Source organism: Procambarus clarkii, chromosome 22 (assembly GCF_040958095.1).
Source record: "Procambarus clarkii isolate CNS0578487 chromosome 22, FALCON_Pclarkii_2.0, whole genome shotgun sequence".
In the NCBI taxonomy this organism is placed as follows: Eukaryota; Metazoa; Arthropoda; class Malacostraca; order Decapoda; family Cambaridae; genus Procambarus; species Procambarus clarkii.
Genome location: NC_091171.1, coordinates 10,700,435 through 10,726,316, shown reverse-complemented (window position 1 = coordinate 10,726,316; position 25,882 = coordinate 10,700,435). Strand labels below are relative to the sequence as shown.

The 25,882-nt window shown below is 46.2% G+C and overlaps 1 protein-coding gene across 2 annotated transcripts in view; it reads right to left on the bottom strand.

Annotated features, from left to right (window-relative positions):
• Nucleotides 1–25,882, bottom strand: part of LOC123757021 (dynein axonemal heavy chain 6-like) — a 253,215-nt gene that overhangs the window by 182,482 nt on the left and 44,851 nt on the right. For both annotated transcript variants that reach the window (XM_069329440.1, XM_069329439.1), the window contains exons 10-21: nucleotides 25,079–25,246; nucleotides 21,239–21,367; nucleotides 20,817–20,930; nucleotides 19,933–20,076; nucleotides 17,278–17,481; nucleotides 16,793–17,002; nucleotides 13,536–13,672; nucleotides 9,243–9,435; nucleotides 8,880–9,005; nucleotides 7,317–7,460; nucleotides 4,236–4,495; nucleotides 2,580–2,776 (exon numbers count right to left, since the gene is read on the bottom strand). In XM_069329440.1, the coding sequence (XP_069185541.1) occupies nucleotides 2,580–2,776; nucleotides 4,236–4,495; nucleotides 7,317–7,460; nucleotides 8,880–9,005; nucleotides 9,243–9,435; nucleotides 13,536–13,672; nucleotides 16,793–17,002; nucleotides 17,278–17,481; nucleotides 19,933–20,076; nucleotides 20,817–20,930; nucleotides 21,239–21,367; nucleotides 25,079–25,246 (2,026 nt within the window). The remainder of the gene's footprint in view (nucleotides 1–2,579; nucleotides 2,777–4,235; nucleotides 4,496–7,316; nucleotides 7,461–8,879; nucleotides 9,006–9,242; nucleotides 9,436–13,535; nucleotides 13,673–16,792; nucleotides 17,003–17,277; nucleotides 17,482–19,932; nucleotides 20,077–20,816; nucleotides 20,931–21,238; nucleotides 21,368–25,078; nucleotides 25,247–25,882) is intronic.

Genomic DNA, 25,882 nt, shown 5'->3' with positions numbered 1-25,882 from the left:
TACACTCATTAAAAAAATTTCGAAGTTCCCCATAGTTGCCTCTCTTTAAATCGAGTTTATCAACTGTTTCAATGTCCCCATTTTCTTCTAGATGATATCTTAAAGCATATTTAATGTCTAACAGGACGTGATCACTCTTTCCCAAGGGAGGAAGGTACTGGATGTCAAAAATCTCTTCTTCTTTCCTGGTGAATACTAGATCCAGTACTGACGGTATATCTCCTTCCCTCATTCTTGTGGCTTGCTTTATGTGTTGATACAAGAATGTCTCCAGAATGAGGTTCACAAATCTGCATGTCCAAAAGTCCTCCGTTCTTGCTTCATAGGCCTCCCAGTCTATTGCTCTAAAGTTGAAGTCCCCCAGTATCAACAGTCGTGATTTATCTTTATCTGCTTGTACAATAATATCTCAGTATCAATAATAATCTTATCAATAATCAATCATATCAATCTAATCAATAATAATAAAAAATAATATCTTGTATCAATAATAATAAGTGTGTGTGTGTGTGCTGGCAGGGGGGCAGGGGTGGGTGGGGGTGGGGGTGTGTGTGTGTGTGTGTGTGTGTGTGTGTGTGTGTGTGTGTGTGTGTGTGTGTGTGTGTGTGTGTGTGTGTGTGTGTGTGTGTGTGTGTGTGTGTGTGTGTGTGTGTGTGTGCGCGCGCGCGCGCGCGCGCTGGCAGGGGGCGGGTGTGTGTGCTGGCAGGGGGCGGGTGTGTGCTGGCAGGGACAAGTTGTCTGCGCATGCGCTGCCAGCTCTTGTAAATTATTTAATTATCAAACTCTTTATCCAACGTTAGAAGACCCTTAGTTGGTGCAGTTTGTAAGAGCACACAATTGTGGATAAAGAATATTAAATACACTTACTCTACAACATGCATAAAGTAGACCCAACTACAGGTCAGTTACTATGGAGCAGACAAGTCAAGTCAGCAGGCAAGAGACCGAGGACTTAAAGAATTGCATGATAAAACTAAACCTTTTAATGAGATTCAATTATTCAATGAAATATAAATATATCAGATATGAATCTATTATGATAAATAAGAAAGAAGTCAATGTGTAGCCTAGCTGATTTCGGATGACGTCTTCTATCATTTGATAATCCTGAAGACACTAGTAGTGTTTAGTGTGAGGTGCGCTGCTTCCACCGCCCCTCAGGACGACCCACACTTGCAGTAATTCTACACACGTGTGTCAAGTGCAACTGGCCCCTAATGGTCCTCTTTCATAAAACTTGGTTGGATCAAAGTCGTGGAATGACACACACTTAAATTATCAGAAAAACATTTTACAACATATTTTTCAGAAAGGGAAAAGAAATTTTTCACTATATATATACAATCAACTTACTGTAATCCCCATTTTCCATAACCTAACCCATAAATAGGGGGTTTAGACCCTCCCCCCCCCACCTTTTACCTCTAAATTATGAGAGTTAAGGTAGGAATATATTTTCACGTTAACTTAATATATCGTATATAAATATATAGTATAATTTCGAGGTAAGGGGGGGTCTAAATCCCCTACTCATGGGTTAGGTTATGGAAAATTGGGTTAAGTTTGATTGTATATAGTGAATCACATCTCTTTCTGAAAAATATGATATAAAATGGAGATCAGATTCAGGTATATAAGGTTAAGTTAAGGATGGTTAAGTTGAACTGATGTGGAGAAAATGCCCATTAGTTACACATTTACCCAGGTAATAGAGGTAAGGGTGGGATGGGTTGGTTGTACTATGAGAAAAACAATAAAAAAAAGGCTAAGAATAAGTTGCAACATTCCACCAAGATGCTGGTATTTGAGGCTATGTCCAGGGCAGTTGGACTGATTCACAAACACTTTCCTCCCCAAAAATACGATACATTTGAAGATAGGTAAAGGGAGGTTAGGTGCAGGGTGGCTGACATGATGAGTAAAAACAAACACTTACCCAACAATAAAGCTACAATATTGAACATAAATCTAAGCTGGGGGGGTGGGGGGGGTAGGGGGGGTGGGGGGGGTAGGGGGGGTAGGGGGGGTAGGGGGGGGTGGGGGGGTGGTGGGGGGGTGGTGGGGGGGGTGGTGGGGGGGTGGTGGGGGGGTGGTGGGGGGGGGGGGTGGGGGGGGGGTGGGGGGGTGGTGGGGGGGTGGTGGGGGGGTGGTGGGGGGGTGGTGGGGGGGTGGTGGGGGGGTGGTGGGGGGGTGGTGGGGGGGTGGTGGGGGGGTGGTGGGGGGGTGGTAGGGGGGTGGTGGGGGGGTGGTGGGGGGGTGGTGGGGGGGTGGTGGGGGGGTGGGGGGTGGGAGTGGTGGGGGGTGGGAGTGGTGGGGGGTGGTGGTGTTTCTGACTGTTGAAGAATAAGCCAGCCAAGAGGTGGCAGGGGTATGAGTAGCCTGTAATACACGAGTGGTTGTGGCCCGGTATAAACTCCGCCTCGCATAAACTAATTTACGGGTTACTCGTGCCCGTGCCAATTCTTGGGTGACTTAATCTTCATCAATGATAGCTTCTACAATTTACTCCATTATGTAGACAAGGATTACGAGGTTGGTGCCTTGAAGGGATGCAAGAGAGTGAAGGAGTAGGTGCTCACACTTGTGCCTGATGGCGGCGGTAAGGAGGCTGTGGCGAGCCCTGAGCGTCGTGGGCGTGTGTACAGAGGCTGAGGCCACGCCCATATACTCGTACCCATAATCCAGTGTGTCGACGCCCACAGCCACCTGCACGCCCGCACTCCGGCCCTCGCCTGTCACCTGGTGGCGCAGGTGTTGCAGCCACGAGTACGACCATCTGCGGAAAACATCTGTTTAACACACCTGTTTACTCAAATTTGCACATATTTACTCTGTATTTCACAGATTCTAAACCACATACGAACACGGGAATAGAGGAAACTGCATTAGGTCTATTAGCCCATTTGAGCAGCTTCAATTATGGATAGTAAACCCATTCATAAATTGTCTAGCCTCGGAGAGACTGACCAGCCCAGCGATCCTTCGTCCATTATGTAACTTGGCTCAATAATTCAACAACCTTATTTCTAATCCAGTATTTACATAGAACTTTCCGGTTTCGCTGTTCCTCCGTTTATAGTGAACAGTTGGCCTTATATGCGGACACTCGTCCTGACATCAGCCGACCGCCAGTCACTATAAACCGTGTAAAGTGGGAGGTTGTCAGTATAAACCGTGTATAGTGGGAGGTTGTCAGTATAAACCGTGTATAGTGGGAGGTTGTCAGTATAAACCGTGTATAGTGGGAGGTTGTCAGTATAAACCGTGTATAGTGGGAGGTTGTCAGTATAAACCGTGTATAGTGGGAGGTTGTCAGTATAAACCGTGTATAGTGGGAGGTTGTCAGTATAAACCGTGTATAGTGGGAGGTTGTCAGTATAAACCGTGTATAGTGGGAGGTTGTCAGTATAAACCGTGTATAGTGGGAGGTTGTCAGTATAAACCGTGTATAGTGGGAGGTTGTCAGTATAAACCGTGTATAGTGGGAGGTTGTCAGTATAAACCGTGTATAGTGGGAGGTTGTCAGTATAAACCGCATATAGTGGGAGGTTGTCAGTATAAACCGTGTATAGTGGGAGGTTGTCAGTATAAACCGTGTATAGTGGGAGGTTGTCAGTATAAACCGTGTATAGTGGGAGGTTGTCAGTATAAACCGTGTATAGTGGGAGGTTGTCAGTATAAACCGCATATAGTGGGAGGTTGTCAGTATAAACCGCATATAGTGGGAGGTTGTCAGTATAAACCGCATATAGTGGGAGGTTGTCAGTATAAACCGTGTATAGTGGGAGGTTGTCAGTATAAACCGTGTATAGTGGGAGGTTGTCAGTATAAAGTGAGTAGATACAGGTGACCAGCAGTCGCCCTGGACGCTGGCGGTACACATGAGCACATACCAGCAGCCTCGTGTCATAATGTAACAAGGACAAGTATAAACAAATGAAGCAGTTATACCCCAGTGGCTTACAAGACGCGTAGCTACCCGCCATTACGCCTTATCAGTAAAGCAAGACAAGACCAAGAACAAAGCAAGTTAGAAATTCTGACTCGTCTAGACTAAGAGGCGTAAGGCCTAAATGGAAGAGGTCTTCACGGAGCTTAGAGATGGAGCTAAAAGAAGGTTCCGGGTCGTAGCACAGACATATGGAAGAAAACTCGTTCCTTAGTAGTCAGTACCTGGAAAATGCAAACCAATATGAAGTTCCACTAACACTCAAATAGAGTTAAGTTAAACTGACCTGGAAGAAGGGTTGTCCTTGACGAGGGCTGTGGTAGTGTCCCTGAGGTCGAGTAAGGTGACGAGGAGATAGGCTACCTGGGCAGGCGGGAGTGTTGTGGTGCGGGCCTCCCGCCTGGCCTGCGTCGTCAGCGCCTCCACCTCCTGCCTCAACCCCCACACAACCCCCTGCAGGTCAGGCTTCCTCTCCCTACACGCACCTGCCTCCAGAGCACCTGTTACCTCACCACTCCACTGGATCCGTCGGCACACCTCTACCACCTGTCAAGAATACACCCGTCTACCACCTGTCGAGAATACACCCGTCCACCACCTGTCAAGAATACACCCGTCCACCACCTGTCAAGAATACACCCGTCCACCACCTGTCAAGAATACACCCGTCTACCACCTGTCGAGAATACATACATCTACCGGGGGGGATGGACGGGAAGAAAAGGGTGGGAGACGAAGAAAAGGGGGGAAGGGAGACGGGAAGAAAAGGGGGGAAGAGAGACGGGAAGAAAAGGGGGGAAGGGAGACGGGAAGAAAAGGGGGGAAGGGAGACGGGAAGAAAAGGGGGAAGGGAGACGGGAAGAAAAGGGGGAAGGGAGACGGGAAGAAAAGGGGGGAAGGGAGACGGGAAGAAAAGGGGGGAAGGGAGACGGGAAGAAAAGGGGGAAGGGAGACGGGAAGAAAAGGGGGGAAGGGAGACGGGAAGAAAAGGGGGGAAGGGAGACGGGAAGAAAAGGGGGGAAGGGAGACGGGAAGAAAAGGGGGGAAGGGAGACGGGAAGAAAAGGGGGGAAGGGAGACGGGAAGAAAAGGGGGGAAGGGAGACGGGAAGAAAAGGGGGAAGGGATGCGGGAAGAAAAGGGGGAAGGGAGGCGGGAAGAAAAGGGGGGAAGGGAGACGGGCAGAAAAGGGGGGAAGGGAGACGGGAAGAAAAGGGGGGAAGGGAGACGGGAAGAAAAGGGGGGAAGGGAGACGGGCAGAAAAGGGGGGAAGGGAGACGGGAAGAAAAGGGGGGGGAGACGGAAAGAAAAGGGGGGGGAGACGGGAAGAAAAGGGGGGGAGACGGGAAGAAAAGGGGGGGAGACGGGAAGAAAAGGGGGGGAGACGGGAAGAAAAGGGGGGGAGACGGGAAGAAAAGGGGGGGAGACGGGAAGAAAAGGGGGGGAGACGGGAAGAAAAGGGGGGGGAGACGGGAAGAAAAGGGGGGGGAGACGGGAAGAAAAGGGGGGGAGACGGGAAGAAAAGGGGGGGAGACGGGAAGAAAAGGGGGGGAGACGGGAAGAAAAGGGGGGGGAGACGGGAAGAAAAGGGGGGGAGACGGGAAGAAAAGGGGGGGAGACGGGAAGAAAAGGGGGGGGAGACGGGAAGAAAAGGGGGGGGAGACGGGAAGAAAAGGGGGGGAGACGGGAAGAAAAGGGGGGGAGACGGGAAGAAAAGGGGGGGAGACGGGAAGAAAAGGGGGGGAGACGGGAAGAAAAGGGGGGGGAGACGGGAAGAAAAGGGGGGGGAGACGGGAAGAAAAGGGGGGGAGACGGGAAGAAAAGGGGGGGGAGACGGGAAGAAAAGGGGGGGAGACGGGAAGAAAAGGGGGGGAGACGGGAAGAAAAGGGGGGGAGACGGGAAGAAAAGGGGGGGGAGACGGGAAGAAAAGGGGGGGGGAGACGGGAAGAAAAGGGGGGGAGACGGGAAGAAAAAGGGGGGAGACGGGAAGAAAGGGGGGGGAGACGGGAAGAAAGGGGGGGAGACGGGAAGAAAGGGGGGGGAGACGGGAAGAAAGGGGGGGGAGACGGGAAGAAAGGGGGGGGGAGACGGGAAGAAAGGGGGGGGGGGAGACGGGAAGAAAAGGGGGGGGGAGACGGGAAGAAAGGGGGGGGGGAGACGGGAAGAAAGGGGGGGGGGGAGACGGGAAGAAAAGGGGGGGGAGACGGGAAGAAAAGGGGGGGGAGACGGGAAGAAAAGGGGGGGGAGACGGGAAGAAAAGGGGGGGGAGACGGGAAGAAAAGGGGGGGGAGACGGGAAGAAAAAGGGGGGTGGAGACGGGAAGAAAAAGGGGGGTGGAGACGGGAAGAAAAAGGGGGGTGGAGACGGGAAGAAAAAGGGGGGTGGAGACGGGAAGAAAAAGGGGGGTGGAGACGGGAAGAAAAAGGGGGGTGGAGACGGGAAGAAAAAGGGGGGTGGAGACGGGAAGAAAAAGGGGGGTGGAGACGGGAAGAAAAAGGGGGGTGGAGACGGGAAGAAAAGGGGGGGACGGGAAGAAAAGGGGGGGACGGGAAGAAAAGGGGGGGGGAGACGGGAAGAAAAGGGGGGGGGGAGATGGGAAGAAAAGGGGGGGGGAGACGGGAAGAAAAGGGGGGGGGAGACGGGAAGAAAAGGGGGGGGGAGACGGGAAGAAAAGGGGGGGGAGACGGGAAGAAAAGGGGGGGGAGACGGGAAGAAAAGGGGGGGAGAGACGGGAAGAAAAGGGGGGGGGGAGACGGGAAGAAAAGGGGGGGGGAGACGGGAAGGGGAGGGGAGACGGGAAGAAAAGGGGAGGGGAGACGGGAAGAAAAGGAGAGGGAGACGGGAAGAAAAGGAGGGGGAGATGGGAAGAAAAGGGGGGGGAGACGGGAAGAAAAGGGGGGGGGGGAGACGGGAAGAAAAGGGGGGGGAGACGGGAAGAAAAGGGGGGGGGGAGACGGGAAGAAAAGGGGGGGGGAGACGGGAAGAAAAGGGGGGGGAGACGGGAAGAAAAGGGGGGAGAGACGGGAAGAAAAGGGGGGAGAGACGGGAAGAAAAGGGGGGAGAGACGGGAAGAAAAGGGGGAGACGGAAAGAAAAGGGGGGAGACGGAAAGAAAAGGGGGGAGACGGGAAGAAAAGGGGGGAGACGGGAAGAAAAGGGGGGAGACGGGAAGAAAAGGGGGGAGACGGGAAGAAAAGAGCGAGGAAATGGGCAAGAAAGATGAGATGGGGGGGAAGACTAGGAGACGGAGGAAAGGTGGGGAAGACCCCCCTCCCCAAATAGTAATGCAATATTTACATTTCAGTAGGAGCGAGCACATACCTGCACCGTCCTACTGTTTACTACACGTGTACAACGAGAGAGACGCACCTGTAGTGGCAGGAGGTGGGACCGCTGGAGGAGGTCGAGGTGGTCCTCCTGGACGTGCTTGAGGATGAGTCGCTTGAGGGCGGCCCTCATGCCGCTCTCCACTCTCCCCAGCCAGTCCTCCACGCCGTGGTGGGCCACCACAGTCTGCAACACCAACTCCGTCACACACCCACACATACTATAGGTGAGTACACACACCTAATCTAGACTCTCACTTCCGTCAAGTAGTGTGACGCCTACACTCACGTATCAAAGAGCAGGCACCAGTCGGGGAGACTATGTACCATACTCACACTTATTGCAGCGCAACATTCTCACGCTTGAGGGGGACAATTAGTAACAGTCACAGTAGGCTCAGTGGGAGGCTTGAGTTGTTATGCTTCTGATGAGGTCATTCTAGTCCATCCATGATGCCTGTCGTGTCGTGAGCCCGGGCTGGCTGGCGAGCAACTGAAGAAACTGGTCAGTGGTGACCATGGTGGGTTCCGTGCGGGCAGTGTGTGTGTTGATCAGTGGTGACCAAGGTGGATTCCGTGAAGGAAAAGTGTATTGATCAGGTTTTAACCGAGACATCTCTCAGAAGACTGTACTGAGTTTATATTCTTTATGGACTTGGAAAAGCATTTAACAAAATTAATACAGGACTATGAAGAGTGAATGAGCGTGTGAGAAGTTGGCAGAAATCTGTTAAATGGTTCTAAGAAGTTACGAAAAGATACCGGACTTCAAGTGATTGTAAGTAAAAAAAAAAAGATTTAAATATCAGGGATCTGAAGTTATGAGTATGTGAGGGAAGTAATGTTGCGAGATGAATAAAGGCCCTGGTCAGGAGGACCAGGACAGGCAAGGGGTGGTAGTACCTACCCTTCTGTACGGCTCAAGAGGTGCTGGTGGGGCAGCACTAACAGTCACGAGTGAGACTGTAGCAACACATCAAGATGCACTTGTGTTTGCAGGACGGAGCAAGGAATGAAAATAATAAGGTAAAATAAGAAATACAAAATACAGAAAATCGTAAGAGTGAGGAGAGCTTACCGAGATGGTTTGGTCATACTGAACGAATGGATGAAAACATATTTGCCAAGTGTGTTCAAGTAAGAATGAAGGTGGCAGACACGGAGGAAGGGCAAGAGAAAGATGCAGACATTAGGCGTGGATCAAAGTGTGAACGCAGCTGTCAGGTGCTAAATGTCTGACATATTTGTTTATGGTTTGAATGATAACTCTGGGAGGTGCTTTACACCTGGCTATATGGAACAGCAGCTGCTTTGAATCATCAAAGTGTGGAAAGATGCACAATAATAATAATAACAGCGGCATGCATCCTCCTCCTCCTCCTGCTGCTGCTGTTTGCCATTACTCTCTCTTCCAAGCTCATGTCTCCCGACCACAGGCAAGTGAGAAACGTGGAAGTAGTAGTGAGGAAGACGAGATACAAGTGTTGATACTATAATAAGGAATCATCAGTGTGGAAAGGTAAGTGTAGGCTACACTACATCAGAAGTTAAACGTGACACATTAATCTTGTGATAACAAGACCAAGAACCGTGGGGGCCACGTTACCTTAGCCAGCGTGAGGACTTCCTCCTGTGGCGACACAAGTGCCACTATCTTGCCATCCTTGCCATGCACCAGCCTCCCAATACCCGTGAAGAGCCTCCTCAAGTACTTGTGGCATACATCTGGCTCCTGCAGGTAAATGCACATTACTTATAACCACTGGCAGTGTCCCTCAGTGACTCCCGTTCTGCATGCTTCAATACTTCCCCGGAGGTGAGGGAAAACCATATACACTACTATAAGGCCATAGAAAATTATACTGAAGACGGCTTTTGAACCAGCTAATGATCCAACAAACTACATATATCTCATCTTTAAATAGTTCAAGACGAAAGTACCTACGTAAATAAGGTTCAGATCCTATACCTGGCCCTTCGTGAGCAGCTCGAGGAGGTCAGCGTCGGGCAAGAGGAAGAGTCTAGGGCACGTCTGCCTCCTCATGGCCAACAGTGGTGCTAGACACGCTCGCAAGCCCTCCAGCTGCGTCCTCTCCTGCAGCGCCTCTTCCTGCAGCATCCCGCCCCGCAGCTGCTGCAACACGCGTGGCTCCTCCTTCACTCTAAACGAGGGTAACAGATTAAGAACATAGCAAACAGGGCAAACTGAAGGCCTAATGGTCTATTCTAAGGTGAAGTCTCATGCCGTCTGTGATTAGCAATAATGTTTGTGTGACAGAGCAGTCTGATGTTGCATGACTGCAATGTTGCAAAGCAGTTCCTATATGTACAATATAATACATGGACATCTTTCACAACACTACCTGGTACCTGTATTTTGCGTCGCAAGACGACGTGGTCGTGATGATATCTCACGACCAACGAGGCCTCATGGTCATAGTACAGGTCAGTTACTATACAGTGGTAGCCCAACAACGCCACCTTCCTCGTGATGGTTCAATAGATCAATGAACAATTTAAAGGAAAGTGCTAATGACGATCTTAAAGACGTGTTGCTATTTTTTCTTATATCTATAAGACATATAGATATGAAATGTCTTGTTAGTTTGTCTTCGAACCTTGTCTGTCCAAGGTTGGAAGCGAGATCCTTGGGGATAGCCTCACCCACCTTTGCAGGGTGAATGGTCTCGAAACAGAAACAGGCTGGCCAGGTTGGCCCTATTGGTGTTATTAAGAGAGGATAAAGTCCAATAGTGAGGCCCTGCACCCCCACCAACCACAAAATCGGTGAAGGTGGCTGCAGGTGTCTCTTACCTCATTAGAAAGTGATGAACGTGAATTTAGTATTAAATGCAAATGTCTGCCTGTTTGAAGCTGCAGACCAGACGAGGAAGAGGGTTAAATAATCGGGGAGGAGGATTAAATGGGGGAGATTTGAGGGAAGAGGGGGAAAGAAAAGGGAGAGGGGAAAGAGAGAGAAACAGGGTAGGGAAGACTGGAGAAGAGGGCGACAAGAGACAAGGATGTGGAGAGAGGGAGAAATGAGGGTAGGGGTGGAGACAAACTATTCCGGGCACCACCAGGGATCCCTTCTAGTCTATATCTATAAAGTGTGTGTATTTGTCTTAAGGTGAAGGCCAGACGCTTGGGGCTAAGTGAGTAAGTAATTGTCAGAGAAAGGCACCAAGAAGGGAAGGCTATGTAGCACCATCATATATGCTAGATATAAAAAAACGCTAAGAAACACTAAGGATGAAAATACGAGAACAAAAGAGCATAAGGCGAACAGATATCAAAGGTATCTGCTTCACCAAGTATACTATCGAGGGACAAGTAACCGCGAGGGACGGTCGGGAAGCAAGACACGCGCACGTCCTGGAAGTCCGGATATTCAACAATGATATGCACGACTATAAGAAGGACAATGGAGTTTGGACAATAAGGAGCAGGACGGCGCTCCATTAAGTGCATCAACTTTATGTGTATGGCCAATACACAACCTTGCCAGAGTCGTTTCGCACCGCCAGTTACGGTGGTAGGAAGAAGGCCATGAGGGCACGCTACCCTTCAGAGCACGCAGTTTGTTACCCTTAAGAGCACGCAGTTTGTTACCAGTAATAGAAGACCAACAACCCTGCCAATGGGCAAGGATTGAGGAATGATTAACTAGGTAAAAGTCGGAATAAGGAATACCTTTACAGGAAATGGGACAAGTGCGGATAGCCTCTTTAGCAGCAGCGTCAGCACGATCATTTAATGACACACCAATATGGCTGGGAACTCAGCAAAACTCCACTGTCTTAAATCAGCTGAAGATAAAAAAAACATCTAATTTTGAATTTCGACTACCACAGGATGAACTTTATTAGAGGACTCCAGAGCCATGAGGGCAATGCAAGAGTCCACTACAATAGCATAGGAAGATTGACAGCGAGAAAGCAGTTGACGAAGAGCATACAAAATTGCATAAAGACTTGCCATGAAGATTCTAGTCTCCAGGGGCAGGCGACACATACACAAATGTAGTCAGGAAATACAATGCAGTAGCCTACATAGTCAGCAGACTTTGACCAATCTGTGAAGACGGAAATGGAGTGTGAAGAAAAGTGAGCAAGGAAAAGGCGGTTCATAACTGTTGGAGGGGTAAAAGCTTGTCATGTGAATCAAAGTTTTACAAAACGTAGGAAGGGGGGACCCTCCATGGGGGGCAAGGATAGAGTGACACAAGGAGAAATATTAGTAACACGAACCGAGAGAGAACCTTGCACGCAAGACAATGGGACAGAAATGGGAAGGTGGTAAAATGGAACAGGGCCAACAGGAAGGGTAATGGTCAAAGTACGACATATGCGAGAATGAGGATGTTGTAGGGACCTCGCAACGTAGCGAAGACAGTAGCGATCACCATGATCCTGTAGAGACAGAAGGCCGGTTTCAACATACAGGCTCAGGATAGGAGTCGAGCGAAAGGCACCAGAGCTGAGGCGTAACCCAGTATGGTGAAGAGCGTCAAGACGACGAAGAGTTGAGGGCGAGGTAGACGAGTAAGCAGGACAGCCATAATCGAGTTTAGACAGCACGAGAGAGGAATGTAGAACGGATATCGAATGTAGAAGAGTGTGCGCCTTTCAGCACCCCAGGAAGTATGGGACAAGAACGTAAGTAAGTTAACAGCACTTACGAAAGCCAAATTGAGAAGAGGAGAGGTGGTGATAGTGTTCCCAGGACCACATCAGACAGATATTGACCATTAAACTTTTAAAGCGTTTGTAGACAATTCATCAGAGCAGAAATCTTTAGGGGATGTCCCTAGAGATCCCCGATTTGTTAATAGGAAGAACAACCGCTTCAAACCAGTCCTGGCGACGACTCTTAGATACGGTTATAAATATTCCGTAAATACTGAAACGCGCACGGCAGGAAATGGCGAAGTATCTCATGATGAATGTCATCCGAACGCTGCCGAAGAACCGCACAGAGTCAGGGCAGACGATTTTTTTTTGGGGGGGGGGGGGGGGAAGAAAGAAAAAGAGAGAGAGCGAAAGAGAGAGAGAGCGAGAAAGAGTGCGCGCGCGGGATCCGGGTACCTCATCTAATACTATATAAAGGTGTAACATTTAATGGTCTTGCTTCTCCTATTATGTTAATTCCTGTCCTAATGTGGCTATTGCACCCAAACCTCTCACTGATGTCACGTAATACTAGTGAGGGAGACATGAGGAGGCACACCATACTACCTGGTCATGGTGAGGTGCCAGAAGGATGTACACCATACTACCTGGTCATGGTGAGGTGCCAGAAGGATGTACACCATACTACCTGGTCATGGTGAGGTGCCAGGAGGAGGCACACCATACTACCTGGTCATGGTGAGGTGCCAGGAGGAGGCACACCATACTACCTGGTCATGGTGAGGTGCCAGGAGGAGGCACACCATACTACCTGGTCATGGTGAGGTGCCAGGAGGTGGCACACCATACTACCTGGTCATGGTGAGGTGCCAGGAGGAGGCACACCATACTACCTGGTCATGGTGAGGTGCCAGGAGGCGGCACACCATACTACCTGGTCATGGTGAGGTGCCAGGAGGCGGCACACCATACTACCTGGTCATGGTGAGGTGCCAGAAGGTGGCACACCATACTACCTGGTCATGGTGAGGTGCCAGAAGGTGGCACACCATACTACCTGGTCATGGTGAGGTGCCAGAAGGTGGCACACCATACTACCTGGTCATGGTGAGGTGCCAGAAGGTGGCACACCATACTACCTGGTCATGGTGAGGTGCCAGAAGGTGGCACACCATACTACCTGGTCATGGTGAGGTGCCAGAAGGTGGCACACCATACTACCTGGTCATGGTGAGGTGCCAGAAGGTGGCACACCTTACTACCTGGTCATGGTGAGGTGCCAGAAGGTGGCACACCATACTACCTGGTCATGGTGAGGTGCCAGAAGGTGGCACACCTTACTACCTGGTCATGGTGAGGTGCCAGAAGGTGGCACACCATACTACCTGGTCATGGTGAGGTGCCAGAAGGTGGCACACCTTACTACCTGGTCATGGTGAGGTGCCAGGAGGAGGCACACCATACTACCTGGTCATGGTGAGGTGCCAGAAGGTGGCACACCATACTACCTGGTCATGGTGAGGTGCCAGGAGGAGGCACACCATACTACCTGGTCATGGTGAGGTGCCAGGAGGCGGCACACCATACTACCTGGTCATGGTGAGGTGCCAGGAGGAGGCACACCATACTACCTGGTCATGGTGAGGTGCCAGAAGGTGGAGACACTGGCGAAAACCGAGGCCTGGAGAGGGAAGACCTCTTGAGCGGTGCAGCTGCTGAGAACAGGGTCCAGAGCCACCCACTCCTCCTCCAGCTCCCTCAGAGCGGCCTGAAACAAATTTATCCTACACTTCTCCATCATAAACATGTAATAGTAAATGAATCTACTATTCCTTGCAATGGAATTTATTATTATATTAAAAATACGAATCTATTAAGGGCAGTAAATGCAGAATCTTTGAATCCTTTGAAATTCGCACTGCGTAAGTGGCTTTAGACAATGTCTTACATTCGTCTTACCAACGAATCCTTCACTGTTCTTGTACCCTATATATGTACGTACTGTAAGTGATGATCATATTACCTCTTTCTTATATTTTCGAGCTTTAGCGTATTTAACGCCTCTAGTCTCTCCTCGGAACTCTTGTTTTTCAGTTCCGGAAGTCATTTGTAGCATGTCTTTGTATCTTTTCCAGTTTACTGATGTGCTTCTTAAGATTTGGGCACCATACAACTATTGCATATTCCAATTTTGTTCTCACAAAAGTCATGAACAGTTTTGTATTTCACCAGCCATATCATTAAAGCAAGTCTTAAGTTGGAAAGCGACGCATACGCTCCTCTCACAATGTTCTCTGTGTTCCTCTGGTGACAGTTTACTATCCAAAACCATCCCTAGATCTCGTTCTTTATTAGATATTACTCTCTCCTCACTGCTGTGCATTTGATTCTTGCTTGCTTGTAGTGCTGGTCCGTTTGAGGGTTTGCCTCTTCCTATATTGTACCCATTTTCTTGTCTTTTCCTCTCTGGCCCTTTCATAATTTCTGCTGATCCAATCGTGTTTTCTGGTTTTGCATCTCTTTTGGTATACGGTATATTTTTTGTATCTACATCATATAGTTTACAGAAATTTATATAAATCTCATTTATTTCCTTGCCTAGCAACTTTACAATTAAATTCATTACCCATTTCGGGCAAATCCATTGCCCGAAATGCTGTGCATATTAGTGGCTTTAGGTATCCAACATTATGTTTGTAACTCATCTTCTATGTATGTACTTTTACCTGAATACACATTCTGATTTTGATTAAACAATTTGCTAAGTTTCCCCTTAATGTCCTCTCTTAAAATTTAGTTTGTCAATTATTTTAAATTTGTCATTCTCGTCTAAATTATATCGCATAGCATATCTAATTTTTAACAGGACAGGGTCACTCTTTTCCTTGGGAAGAAGGTACTGAATGTCAAATATCGCTTCTCTCTTCTTAATGACCATTGTTTCTCAACAATATTTTACAATTTCTTGGTATTCATAAGAACTTGTCATTTGCTTCACTCCATTCACTGCCCCCCTTAAAAGGGATGAATCTTACCATTTTACATATTTTCCTATTCTCCAAAAATCATTAACATTTTCCTTCACTGACCGGCCTTACCTAAACTATTTCCTCAGATTTTTTTTCTTCTGATGCTCTGTCCACCGTAGATGGTATCTCCTTTTCCAAACACCCAAAAATTATTACAGACTTACTTTATCTACAGTTCTGTACTAATTAGCCAATATCCAGCTCTTTTTCGAATTTCCTGCCTAATGTCGGATCCTGACTTCTCATTTCTGTTCTTGGCTTCCAAGTATACTTCCTTGATTGTCTCTTTTTACAACTTGCGTATATGTTTCTTAAATTTCCTCTACGCACCTTTCCAAACCTCTAGTAATTTTTTCCATTTGAGTTGCCCATGGATTTTCTTTTAGAAATTCCTTGCCTAACTATCTTTTGGTTGGTCTGCGCAATTTATCTTAATTCTTGTCCATATCTTTTTGTTTATTTCTTCAAATCCATTTTCCTTTAATTTCCACATCTCATTCTTTCTTTAGTTTCCCGATTCCTTACTTGTTAGTGAAGATGGCAATTTCCTTATCCTGCTGCGACAAACTGTTTGATAATGTCTTTACCTGGCACTTGAGATCTTCGTCGTCTTGTTCTAAATTAAGAAAGTTTCCTTTATAAGCTTCTAGTAAAGCCTTAATCTTCACTAACCCACCTAGAAAACCACCTTTCTGTATTTGAGTAAAAACCTGTGAAGTCTGGCTCTTTTGCCATCTCTCCTGAGCCGGTCTGCCGAGCGGACAGCACGCTGGACTTGTGATCCTGTGGTCCTGGGTTCGATCCCAGGCGCCGGCGAGAAACAATGCGCAGAGTTTCTTTCACCCTATGCCCCTGTTACCTAGCAGTAAAATAGGTACCTGGGTGTTAGTCAGCTGTCACGGGCTGCTTCCTGGGGGTGGAGGCCTGGTCAAGGACCGGGCCGCGGGGACACTAAAGCCCCGAAATCTTCTCAAGATAACCTCCTGACGATCGTGTCCCATCCACACCTGCCCCATCCGCCATCTTTGTTTTGATTTCGTCGGGTCCGGTTAGCTAAATGAATTGTGGGGTTCAGTCTCTGAGCCCATTATGTGCCTCTGTAACCCTTTCCACTACCGCCCACAAGATGGGTATGGGGTGTATAATAAACTAAACTAACTCCGGTTCAAAGACCCTGGGACAGTTTTTTTCCAGATTGCTATATATTTTTCACAACAAACGCCAGTGACCACCTTTTATCAATGATCTCGGGGCACTGATGGTATCGAGAACTTGCATAGCCCTCCCCACCACTATCACAAAGAACCTGCAGGAGTTCTAAAACTGTCACGAAGATGGTAACGTCCGGTGACCTCCCAGGACGTTCGCGTGCGCATTTTAATATATTTTCTGCATAGCAAGTCACTAAACCAATATAATTATGTACAATACATCCCTACATACGTGACTTTCTGCAGATGAAACCATTTGTCTCTGTAATAAACAACATTTAAAGAATTCCTATTTTGTGTGAGGCTCTGTGACTGACCACTTCTCAGTTCTCATATAAAGCCTTCAATATTGCAAGCTTGAAATTAATGGTCGCTTTATTTTCACCCCATTATACTAAGCAAAGTTGTTTCATTTACTGTAGTGGTCTTCCACATTTAATATCACAACAAATAATACGACAGATGCATATTACAATGTTATTAACGTCGAAATTATTGCCCTCTGGTGATGATAAACATCAGCATTTGAATATCCCAAGTTGCAATGTTCATGTACACTCATTTTACATTCTTAATTACATTCAACTACAAGAATGCAAGAACTCTTGTGTGTGTATATATATATAAAATAAAAAAGTGTGTTCTTACCAGTGTCTGCCTGATGATTGTGTGGATGTTCTTCCACTTGATAGTCTCACTCTTGATGTGAAGAGCGTGCTGCGAGTGTAGCAGAAGGTGGAGCGTGAGGTCAGTGTGCAACAGAAGGGACTCAAGGTCGACCAGGTCTCCAAGCACATACATATCCTTCCTGGTGTACTCCACCACAGGAATGGTGGCCGCTTCCCAGCTCTCCTCTACCTAGAGGCACGAGAAGGGTATAGTGTCATGGCATTTTACCAGGGACTTAGGCAACTGTTATGGGCTGCATCCTGTGGAATGTCTGTCCTTGGCCTAAAGGAGTCTCGATATGCCTGATAGAGTCATCCTGTCCCCGTCAACATGGGAAACCATCTAGTGGTAGGAGGCAAATTTCCCTAACCTACCCTGAGAGTATTTACATTTTCTTTAAATTATTAACTCTATAAAGAAACGAAAATAATAGATGGTAAACTATACTATATTACCGCACTCACTTTCTTAAGGCGGTTCTCCATCTGCCGCTGGAGCTGGGCTGTGTGAGCCACTTGCTGCAGCGTGTGAGCGTGCTGGTGAAGGGCCATGTGATCTACATGAGCCAGGGTGAGAGCGGGAGGCAGCGGCTGACCCAGAGCTGCATCTATCTCCTGCCAATGTCTAGGACGAAGTGCAGAGTCTGTGAGAGCCTCAAGTACTGGCAGCTGAAAGGGTATGAAGAGCACATTAGTACACATAGGTACAGCATATCAGTATCTCACTTATTTTTAAACGAAATGCAAAATATTTATTACAAATTATGTATTTAAGCTAAATCTACAATATAATTCAATGCTTCATTTGAGAACAAATAATATTGTTAATGCATTAAAAGAAAGTCACCTATGGATGTCGACCAACAAATTTACACTAAACAGAGAAAAGACCTACATTTTATTTGGTAGTAAATCATCAAATCAGATTCAACTTCAGATATACAATGTAAACATTAACAATAAAAAATGAAGGCAGGTTCCTTGGCCTATACATAAACAAGACTGAATTTTAACACCAACATACAACACACAGCCAAAAAGTCTAAAAAACGGTTGGTATACTTTCTAAAATCAGATATTATGTTCCCCACTCTGCTCTCTTCTCATTATACTACGCACTAATCTATTACCATTTTACATACGGTATCTGTGCATGGGGTTCAACCACTGCAAATTACCTCAAGTCTATCATCAGTCAGTAAAATTCTGCTATCAGAACAATAACAAACTCTGTCTTCAGACAACACACAGTTCACCCCCATCCTGTTTAAGTCCCTTGACATGTTAAACATACATACACTCCACATATTCTCCTGTACTATCTCCATGTACAAAACCTAGTTCCTAAACGATGATCTAGATCTGAAACTATTCTTTGATAGTTGTAATAGAACTTATTAGCACCACACCAGAAATAATTATCTGATATCCCAAGGCTAAATCTGTGCAAGCACTCCATGCAAATAAAAGGACCCAGTCTTTGGAACTTGCTCCCCAATGAATTAAAAAAATTCCAACCTATAGTCTATTCAAAAGTAAAACAAAGTATCTAATTTCATCCTCAGTTTCCTACCTTCTGCTTCATTCAAATTGCATCTTGTACTGTCCACTTAGACCATGACTTGATTATAATTTACCAGTAGAACATAAGTTTACACAGTCGACATTTTAGATAACGATAGTCAATATTATTTGAGTGTGCAATCCCCGTGGCGCAGTGGTAAAACACTCGCCCTGCGAACCCAGGCGATTTGAGGCCTGGGTTCGTATCCTGACCGGGGAGAAAGTCCATCTTTGGCTAACTGCTAACAAACTCGCCCTTAACATTGACAAAACTTTCTATATTTTGTTTGGTAATAAATCCTCAAATGAAATTGATCTAAGAATAAACAATATACAAATCGGTAATAAAGTTGATGGTAAATTCCTAGGTGTCCATATCGATAACAAGCTGAATTTCCAGGGACATATTCTAAATATAGCAAAAAAAGTTTCTAAAACTGTTGACATTCTTTCTAAGATGAGATATTATGTACCTCGTCCTGCCCTGGTGACGCTCTATTACTCTCTTATCTATCCTTATCTCAACTATGGTATTTGTGCTTGGGGTTCTACTACCCAAAATCATTTACGTCCTCTAATTACCCCATACAAAGCTGCTATTAGAACAATATCTAACTCTGGCCCCAGACAGCACTCGGTACCCTTACTCAAATCTCTGAATATGTTAGATATTAAGTCACTGCACATCCTCTCATGTGTACTCTATATATATAAAACTATGAATTGTAATGTCAATCCTAACCTTAAAAGCTTCTTAGAAGATTGTAACAGAACCCATGAGCACCACACCAGAAACAAACACCTATTTGATATTCCAAGAGTACGACTTAATAAACTAGAAATGCTCTACAAATCAAGGGACCCAGAATGTGGAATGACCTTCCCAACCATGTCAACCATGTCAAAGGCTGTGCCTCTCTCAACCAGTTTAAGATGAAAACTAAGTACTACCTAATTAACTCCATGTAACGTACCTTACCCCTAAATGTCAACTCATGTCTTACTATTTTTAAACAATGCTGTTTGTTGATCAATTTGTATATTGACTATTTTTTTCTACCATGTTTCCCCCCCCCCTTTTTTTTACTTTTTATTTTTTTCTTTCAACGCAATTTATACTTTAAGCTCAATTACTATTAAGTTTTAGTCTAAGTGTTTTTTCCCCACCTCACCTTACCCGAAACACTATGCGTACTAGTGGCTTTAGGTATTGTATGTACTACCTCTATCTATAAATCCAACATTATGTTTGTAACTAATCCTCTATATATGTACTTTTATCTGAATAAACATTTGATTTGACTTGATTACGGACCTGCCCGAAACGTTATGCATGCAAGAGGCTTTACATCAATATAAGTATTCTTGTATATATAAATAAAATAAAAAAATAATAACTAATTTTGTAATGCCTTTATATGAAATAATAAAATATTATTCGATACATGCAGACTATCTACAATATATTTCACTAACTTTAATATTCAAGCATAGTACATTTGTATAATGTTCAATAATATTCACTATAATGTTCAGTATCAATATAGGTGTAGTGACCTTCTCGTGGAGGTGGGAGACGAGGGCCTGCAGGTGGAGGAGGACGTCTGAGTGCTGTGTGGCGCCCATCAGGTAGTCAACCTTATCACGGTACTCCTGCGTCACCCGACTCACCTCACCCACGTCCAGAGTTCGCACTTCACTCTGCCACACACACACACGGGGGTAAGCACCACAATCACTACAATTTACTTAAATTCTACACTAAATACTGCAATTTACAAGGTTACAATTAAGCAATTAGTAACATGGCAACACACATGAGAAACACATTCTAGGCAGGACTATCTTTAATCTTTATCTTTAAAACTTTAAATCTTTATCTTCTTTAAAACTAACCATATAAGTGGGTTTGTGAGCTGCAACACAACTCAAATATACCACATGAGAAATAATGGTGATGGTGGTGGTGTGTAGTGGTTAAGAGTGGTCCAGGCTGGACACAGCTTACACTAGACTGGTGGCCGGGTGCTCACGCCTATTTCTATTGGCCGTCAAGTAATTACCTTTAAAGTACTACCAGCAATTACATACTTTTCCTTTATTTAAACGCTCAACTTACATTAAAGGTAATATTTTTGGTCACAGATGGAAGCTAAAATATCCATAGTACAAGATAATTTAAAGTTGATACTTTTTATATTAAATCGAAGATTTATAATTTATCTCTTAGTACCAACGTGAGAGCTCAGGTAACTACTGTAAGTAATTATCCAAAGAAAACCTTAGGCCCGGAAGGCTATATAGCACCGACACCATACACACTATAAATGCTACTGTATATGAAATTAAAGTCTAAACTTTAGTCAATTCTTCACCATATAATCTTCATGTACAATGTGGCGACTAGTCTAACGTTATGCAATACCGTGTGAGCCACTCACCTGGTACCAGCGCTCAGTGAGCTCTTCCCACTCAGACAGTGAGCGCCACAGTAGCATCTTAAGGGAGATCTCTTCCTCGACCTCTACTAGGTCCTTGAAGGGGCACACAGGCATCTGGAGAGGAACTACACTTCAGCATATCTTCCTAGTAAACAACAATGCTTGTTTACTAATATTCCACAAACACACACACACAATAGCCTATTATATATTAACATGTTACATATAATTACCTCAGACATAGGGTCAGGCAAGGTATGGATGTACATTATATATATTATTTAAATTAAGATGATTTGTAATTTCACCCGGTCAACTTAATCATTTTAAATTTAACAGAAAAAGCTAAACAAATTTAAATATTAGGCTTTTAAGCTTATAACAGATATGTTATTGAACAATGCAGTCAATAAATGGAAAACCTGGAATGTTGTTTGGTAGGTGGTGATTGTGGTGGCCTGAGCACGAATGGTTGAGGCTCGGGCATCAGCAGCCTCAAGCATCTTCAGCGCCTCCTCCCGGTCGCTCGTCACCCGCAGGAACCTAAGGGCCTAAGAGAGATGCAAATGAATTTACTGGTCATTCATCCCCTGCCATCTTGCCAAGCTTCACAAGACTTGCTGCACAAGGCAGGAGGTCAACGCTGCCAGAGTGGCGTTACACACCTCACATTGCAAGTGACTAGCAGTGTTCGCCCAACACCTGCAAATACTCGTTTGTGTCGTGTGTTTGGCGGAAAGTTACTGTGGACCAAGACTAGCTCGGGGACGGGGACGAAGGGGGGGGGGGCGAATTAGTAGTCCCACAGAAGATGGAGAGTGACTAAAGATACTCGGCAGTCTAAACCCATCACAATCACAGAAGAACAGAAGCTCGTAATATTAAAGGGAATGTGATCAATTCACAACAATAATAACTTTTAAATTAAATTCAAGCGGATTTGGTCCCATAGTGGAATTGGAAAGCGAGACTTTGTAGATGGATTAACCAATATGAGTTGAACAGGTACGAAATACAGACTGTGCCTTTGAATATATAATGAAAGTATTAAAACATACAAATTAAAATTATTACTCGAGATTTAAAAACAGCAATAAACAACAAAGGACCTGAAACTTCAAGCATTAAAAAGTTATAACCACTTTGGAGATAAGTGGTATGGTGTGGACACCACCAACAGTAATGAACCCGCTAATGTGATATTATCGTTGCCCAAATCCTGCTCCTGACACATCTGGTAAGTTACCGAGGCTAACCAACCGCAATATTACACCTCTAAACTGTCATCAGCCCTTTATATATTCACTTCAACACTATAATACTAATAATAATAATAATATTTTATTAAGGAAAAGTACATACATTCAGTTACAAACTGTAAGAGAATGGTTTCTCAAGATTCTCCCACAGCTGACTCGAATGGCTCACTGCAGTGCACAGTGCACCGATCTTGTCCACAAGCCTATCTCTCTTAACCCTGGATAGTGACATGGCATGTTGGGTATCTCCAGAATGCCCACTTAACCAGGAAGACGGTTATAATACGGAGGCCACCATATGTCCAGGCAAGAAGTAGATACTGGGAAATTAAGCATACTTGCCACCAAGGGTCAATGAGTACATTGGCTGGTGCCCACGTGAGAGACAGTAGAGGGGAGACGCCAACGAGGCGACCGTCTGATCTCTGGGGTCAACCGGCGCGATGGAGAATAACAGCTATGACGTGGTCGTGACGTGTTCACGACGTCACCTTTGCTACTGATCAGGGTACGGTCAATATGATTGGTTCCCGCTCATTTGCTGCAATGCTATTAGTCAAATTGTAATCCCTTGTGTGTGCCCCACAAGATGCTCTGAGCCTCAGGAAAAAGCATTCTCGTGAGGAAGCTCTTGCATAGAGGACGTGTCCTGTTCTGTCTATCTCACCGTCCATTCCTCACCGTCAAGTTAACTCAGCGTCTTTTCGATATACCCACACTCGCTCAGAATCACGATTGTGAATATATTGTTCAGAAGCCTATAGTGACAAAATCACCAGAGCGAAACAGACTGGTATCAGGTAACCCCTGGTGACAAAGATCGTTGTGAGTGACCTAGAGTGAACTAAGGCAGTGCCGCCGCCTAAGTAACCTTTGTATGACTTTACCACAAGTGGACCGCATGGTACCATATAGTAACCTGCAGCGGCCAGCCACTCTGTCCCGAGCGTGTAGCCTTGACCGCCCGCCGCCGCCCTCACTGTACTACGTGACGTCACCACCTTACTCACCCCCAGTGCCAGTATGTGTGCGTGTGTCTGTCTGATAAGCATACAGCACACCCTACTGCGAGTACCCTCCATTTCTATGAGCAAAACCAACTATCAGGCCACCTACGAGTGCTTGTATAAATGTGCCTGAGTGAGAGTAAATAAGAGAGGTACCCCCATCTGTAAGTACAAGATCTTGTCATTGTTCTATTGTGTCTGTGTTGATCTGAGGTATCAACCATAGTTCTCACCTTATACCTGTCACAGGTTACAGGTGAATCGACGGTGAATGCGTGGTTATCTGTGTGGTATCACTGCATTTCACTCGTCTGTGAATGTGAGCTTCACATATACCACACATTTAGTTATTGTGTGACATTATTATTGTGCATGTTATTGCCTGTCCCATTAACAGTGCCATTGTGATTTATTGCATATCATTACCCGAGTATCCGGTTGGAACTCTTGTGATCCCTTTGCATACCGGCAGTTAGGTTGCCGTGTTAATGATTGGCTGTCAACTGTGTTTAGTTAGGTGTTTCTCCACCAGTGGATACGAGTCTATTAGCCAGACGTCAAGAGTCTCGCTAATGCAACCAAAGCCTTTCTGACGCCAATCTAAAGTAAATCACTCTTTGTATTAGTAATTAAGTTAGTAAATAAACTACTGTTAAGCTTTATGCGGTGTTTCCGTTGAACCACTTCTGAATACTGCCAACATTACTCAAGCCTTCAGCTCCAGGTGTCTTCAACACCGAGTTGCCTATATTCACTAAACTATAAATGTGATGAGGACCCTAGGAGTCCCTTAAAAGTGTTAAATCATTAAGGAGATTCCAACGATCAACGTGGAGCAGGACCAGGTGAGGCTGGTCTGAGAAGAGACCCTCAAGGACTAACTCGACCTTGCTCCCAGGCCCTGTACGGTTGCTCTCGTATTTTCTATTCTGCTAATTCCGACAGTTTCGTGAAGCGTCTGCCACATGTACATTGGCGACGTACGCATTGCAGTCGTGAAAGCAAAAAAGAAAACCTCCACACAAACATTCTGATTTATTTATAGATAGAGCTAGTACAATACCTAAAGCCACTAGTACGCATAGCGTTTCGGGCAAAGGATTCAAAGGAAACTATTCTAATACATGCCAAACTCTGAAAGGTTTTAGACCTCTTGGCCTATTGCACAACCTCCTGGCCATCTGAACAACCTCTTGACCAACTGTGCAATTTCTGGATTACTGTACAACCGCCTGGTCTGCTCTACAACCTTCTGGCCTGCTCTACAACCTCCCGGCCTCCTCCACAACCGCCCGGCCTCCTCCACAACCGCCCGGCCTCCTCCACAACCGCCCGGCCTCCTCCACAACCGCCCGGCCTCCTCCACAACCGCCCGGCCTCCTCCACAACCGCCCGGCCTCCTCCACAACCGCCCGGCCTCCTCCACAACCGCCCGGCCTCCTCCACAACCGCCCGGCCTCCTCCACAACCGCCCGGCCTCCTCCACAACCGCCCGGCCTCCTCCACAACCGCCCGGCCTCCTCCACAACCGCCCGGCCTCCTCCACAACCGCCCGGCCTCCTCCACAACCGCCCGGCCTCCTCCACAACCGCCCGGCCTCCTCCACAACCGCCCGGCCTGCTCTACAACCGCCCGGCCTGCTCTACAACCGCCCGGCCTGCTCTACAACCGGCCTGCCTGCTCTATAACCGCCCGGCCTGCTCTACAACCGCCCGGCCTGCTCTACAACCGCCCGGCCTGCTCTACAACCGCCCGGCCTGCTCTACAACCGCCCGGCCTGCTCTACAACCTCCCGGCCTGCTCTACAACCGCCCGGCCTGCTCTACAACCTCCCGGCCTGCTCTACAACCAGAGACAGACAGAGACAGACAAACAACAAAAAGACAGACAGAGACAGACAGAAAACAGAGACACAGAAAACAAAAACAGAGACAGACAGACAACAGAGACAAACAGATAAAAGAAAGAGACAGACAGACAAGACAGTCAGACGCACCTGGACCTGCTCTGCAAGTTTCGCCGTCTCTGCGTCCACCTCCTCCATCTCCTTGTCCAGCAGTTGCTTCAACTTGCGAATGGATGTGGGCCGCTCCATGAGGCCCCGCCGCACAGACTTCCTCAGACGCTTCACCTCCTTCTGCAGCGCCTCATACTTGTTGTGTACCTGCAACCATCACCACCTTCATAACACCACAATACAACAAACTGGATTACAAGGTTCACACAAACTGAAAATTACTGTTAAAAAACAGGCATAAACTACTATTAATATCAATGTCTTCTGTAGCTATGAATACTAATTAAATAGTCCAAACACAGCATTCTAATGAAAATAGTAATAACTTAACATAGTAAATGTGAACTTGTTCTTGCCAAAAGTTAAAACCAGACAGAGGTGCATAATTGTTGGGCATTATATACTTTTTTTATATTGAATTATGTTAAAAAAAACAAGTGATAAGTCTGCCTCCTTGTAGTAGTTGGTATAGTTCTAATTATGAATCCCGTTCAGTATTGACTAATGTAACACACAAAAAATCAATGTACTTATGATCAGAAAGCATAATTATATACACATCTAAAATATATTAATACAAAGAGGATTTCGTGTTTATTTTTTCGTCTTTCCGTGTATTATTTTCCGTTACAGGTGGCACAATCTTTGACTTCATTTTTTTTTCAAGTAAATCATTTACAACATAAAGGTGACTACTCTCATTTACAAATCAATTTACATGAAACTTACACATTATATGAAGGGTTTCTGCCTCTACAATTTTTTCTAAGTCTATTTATTAAT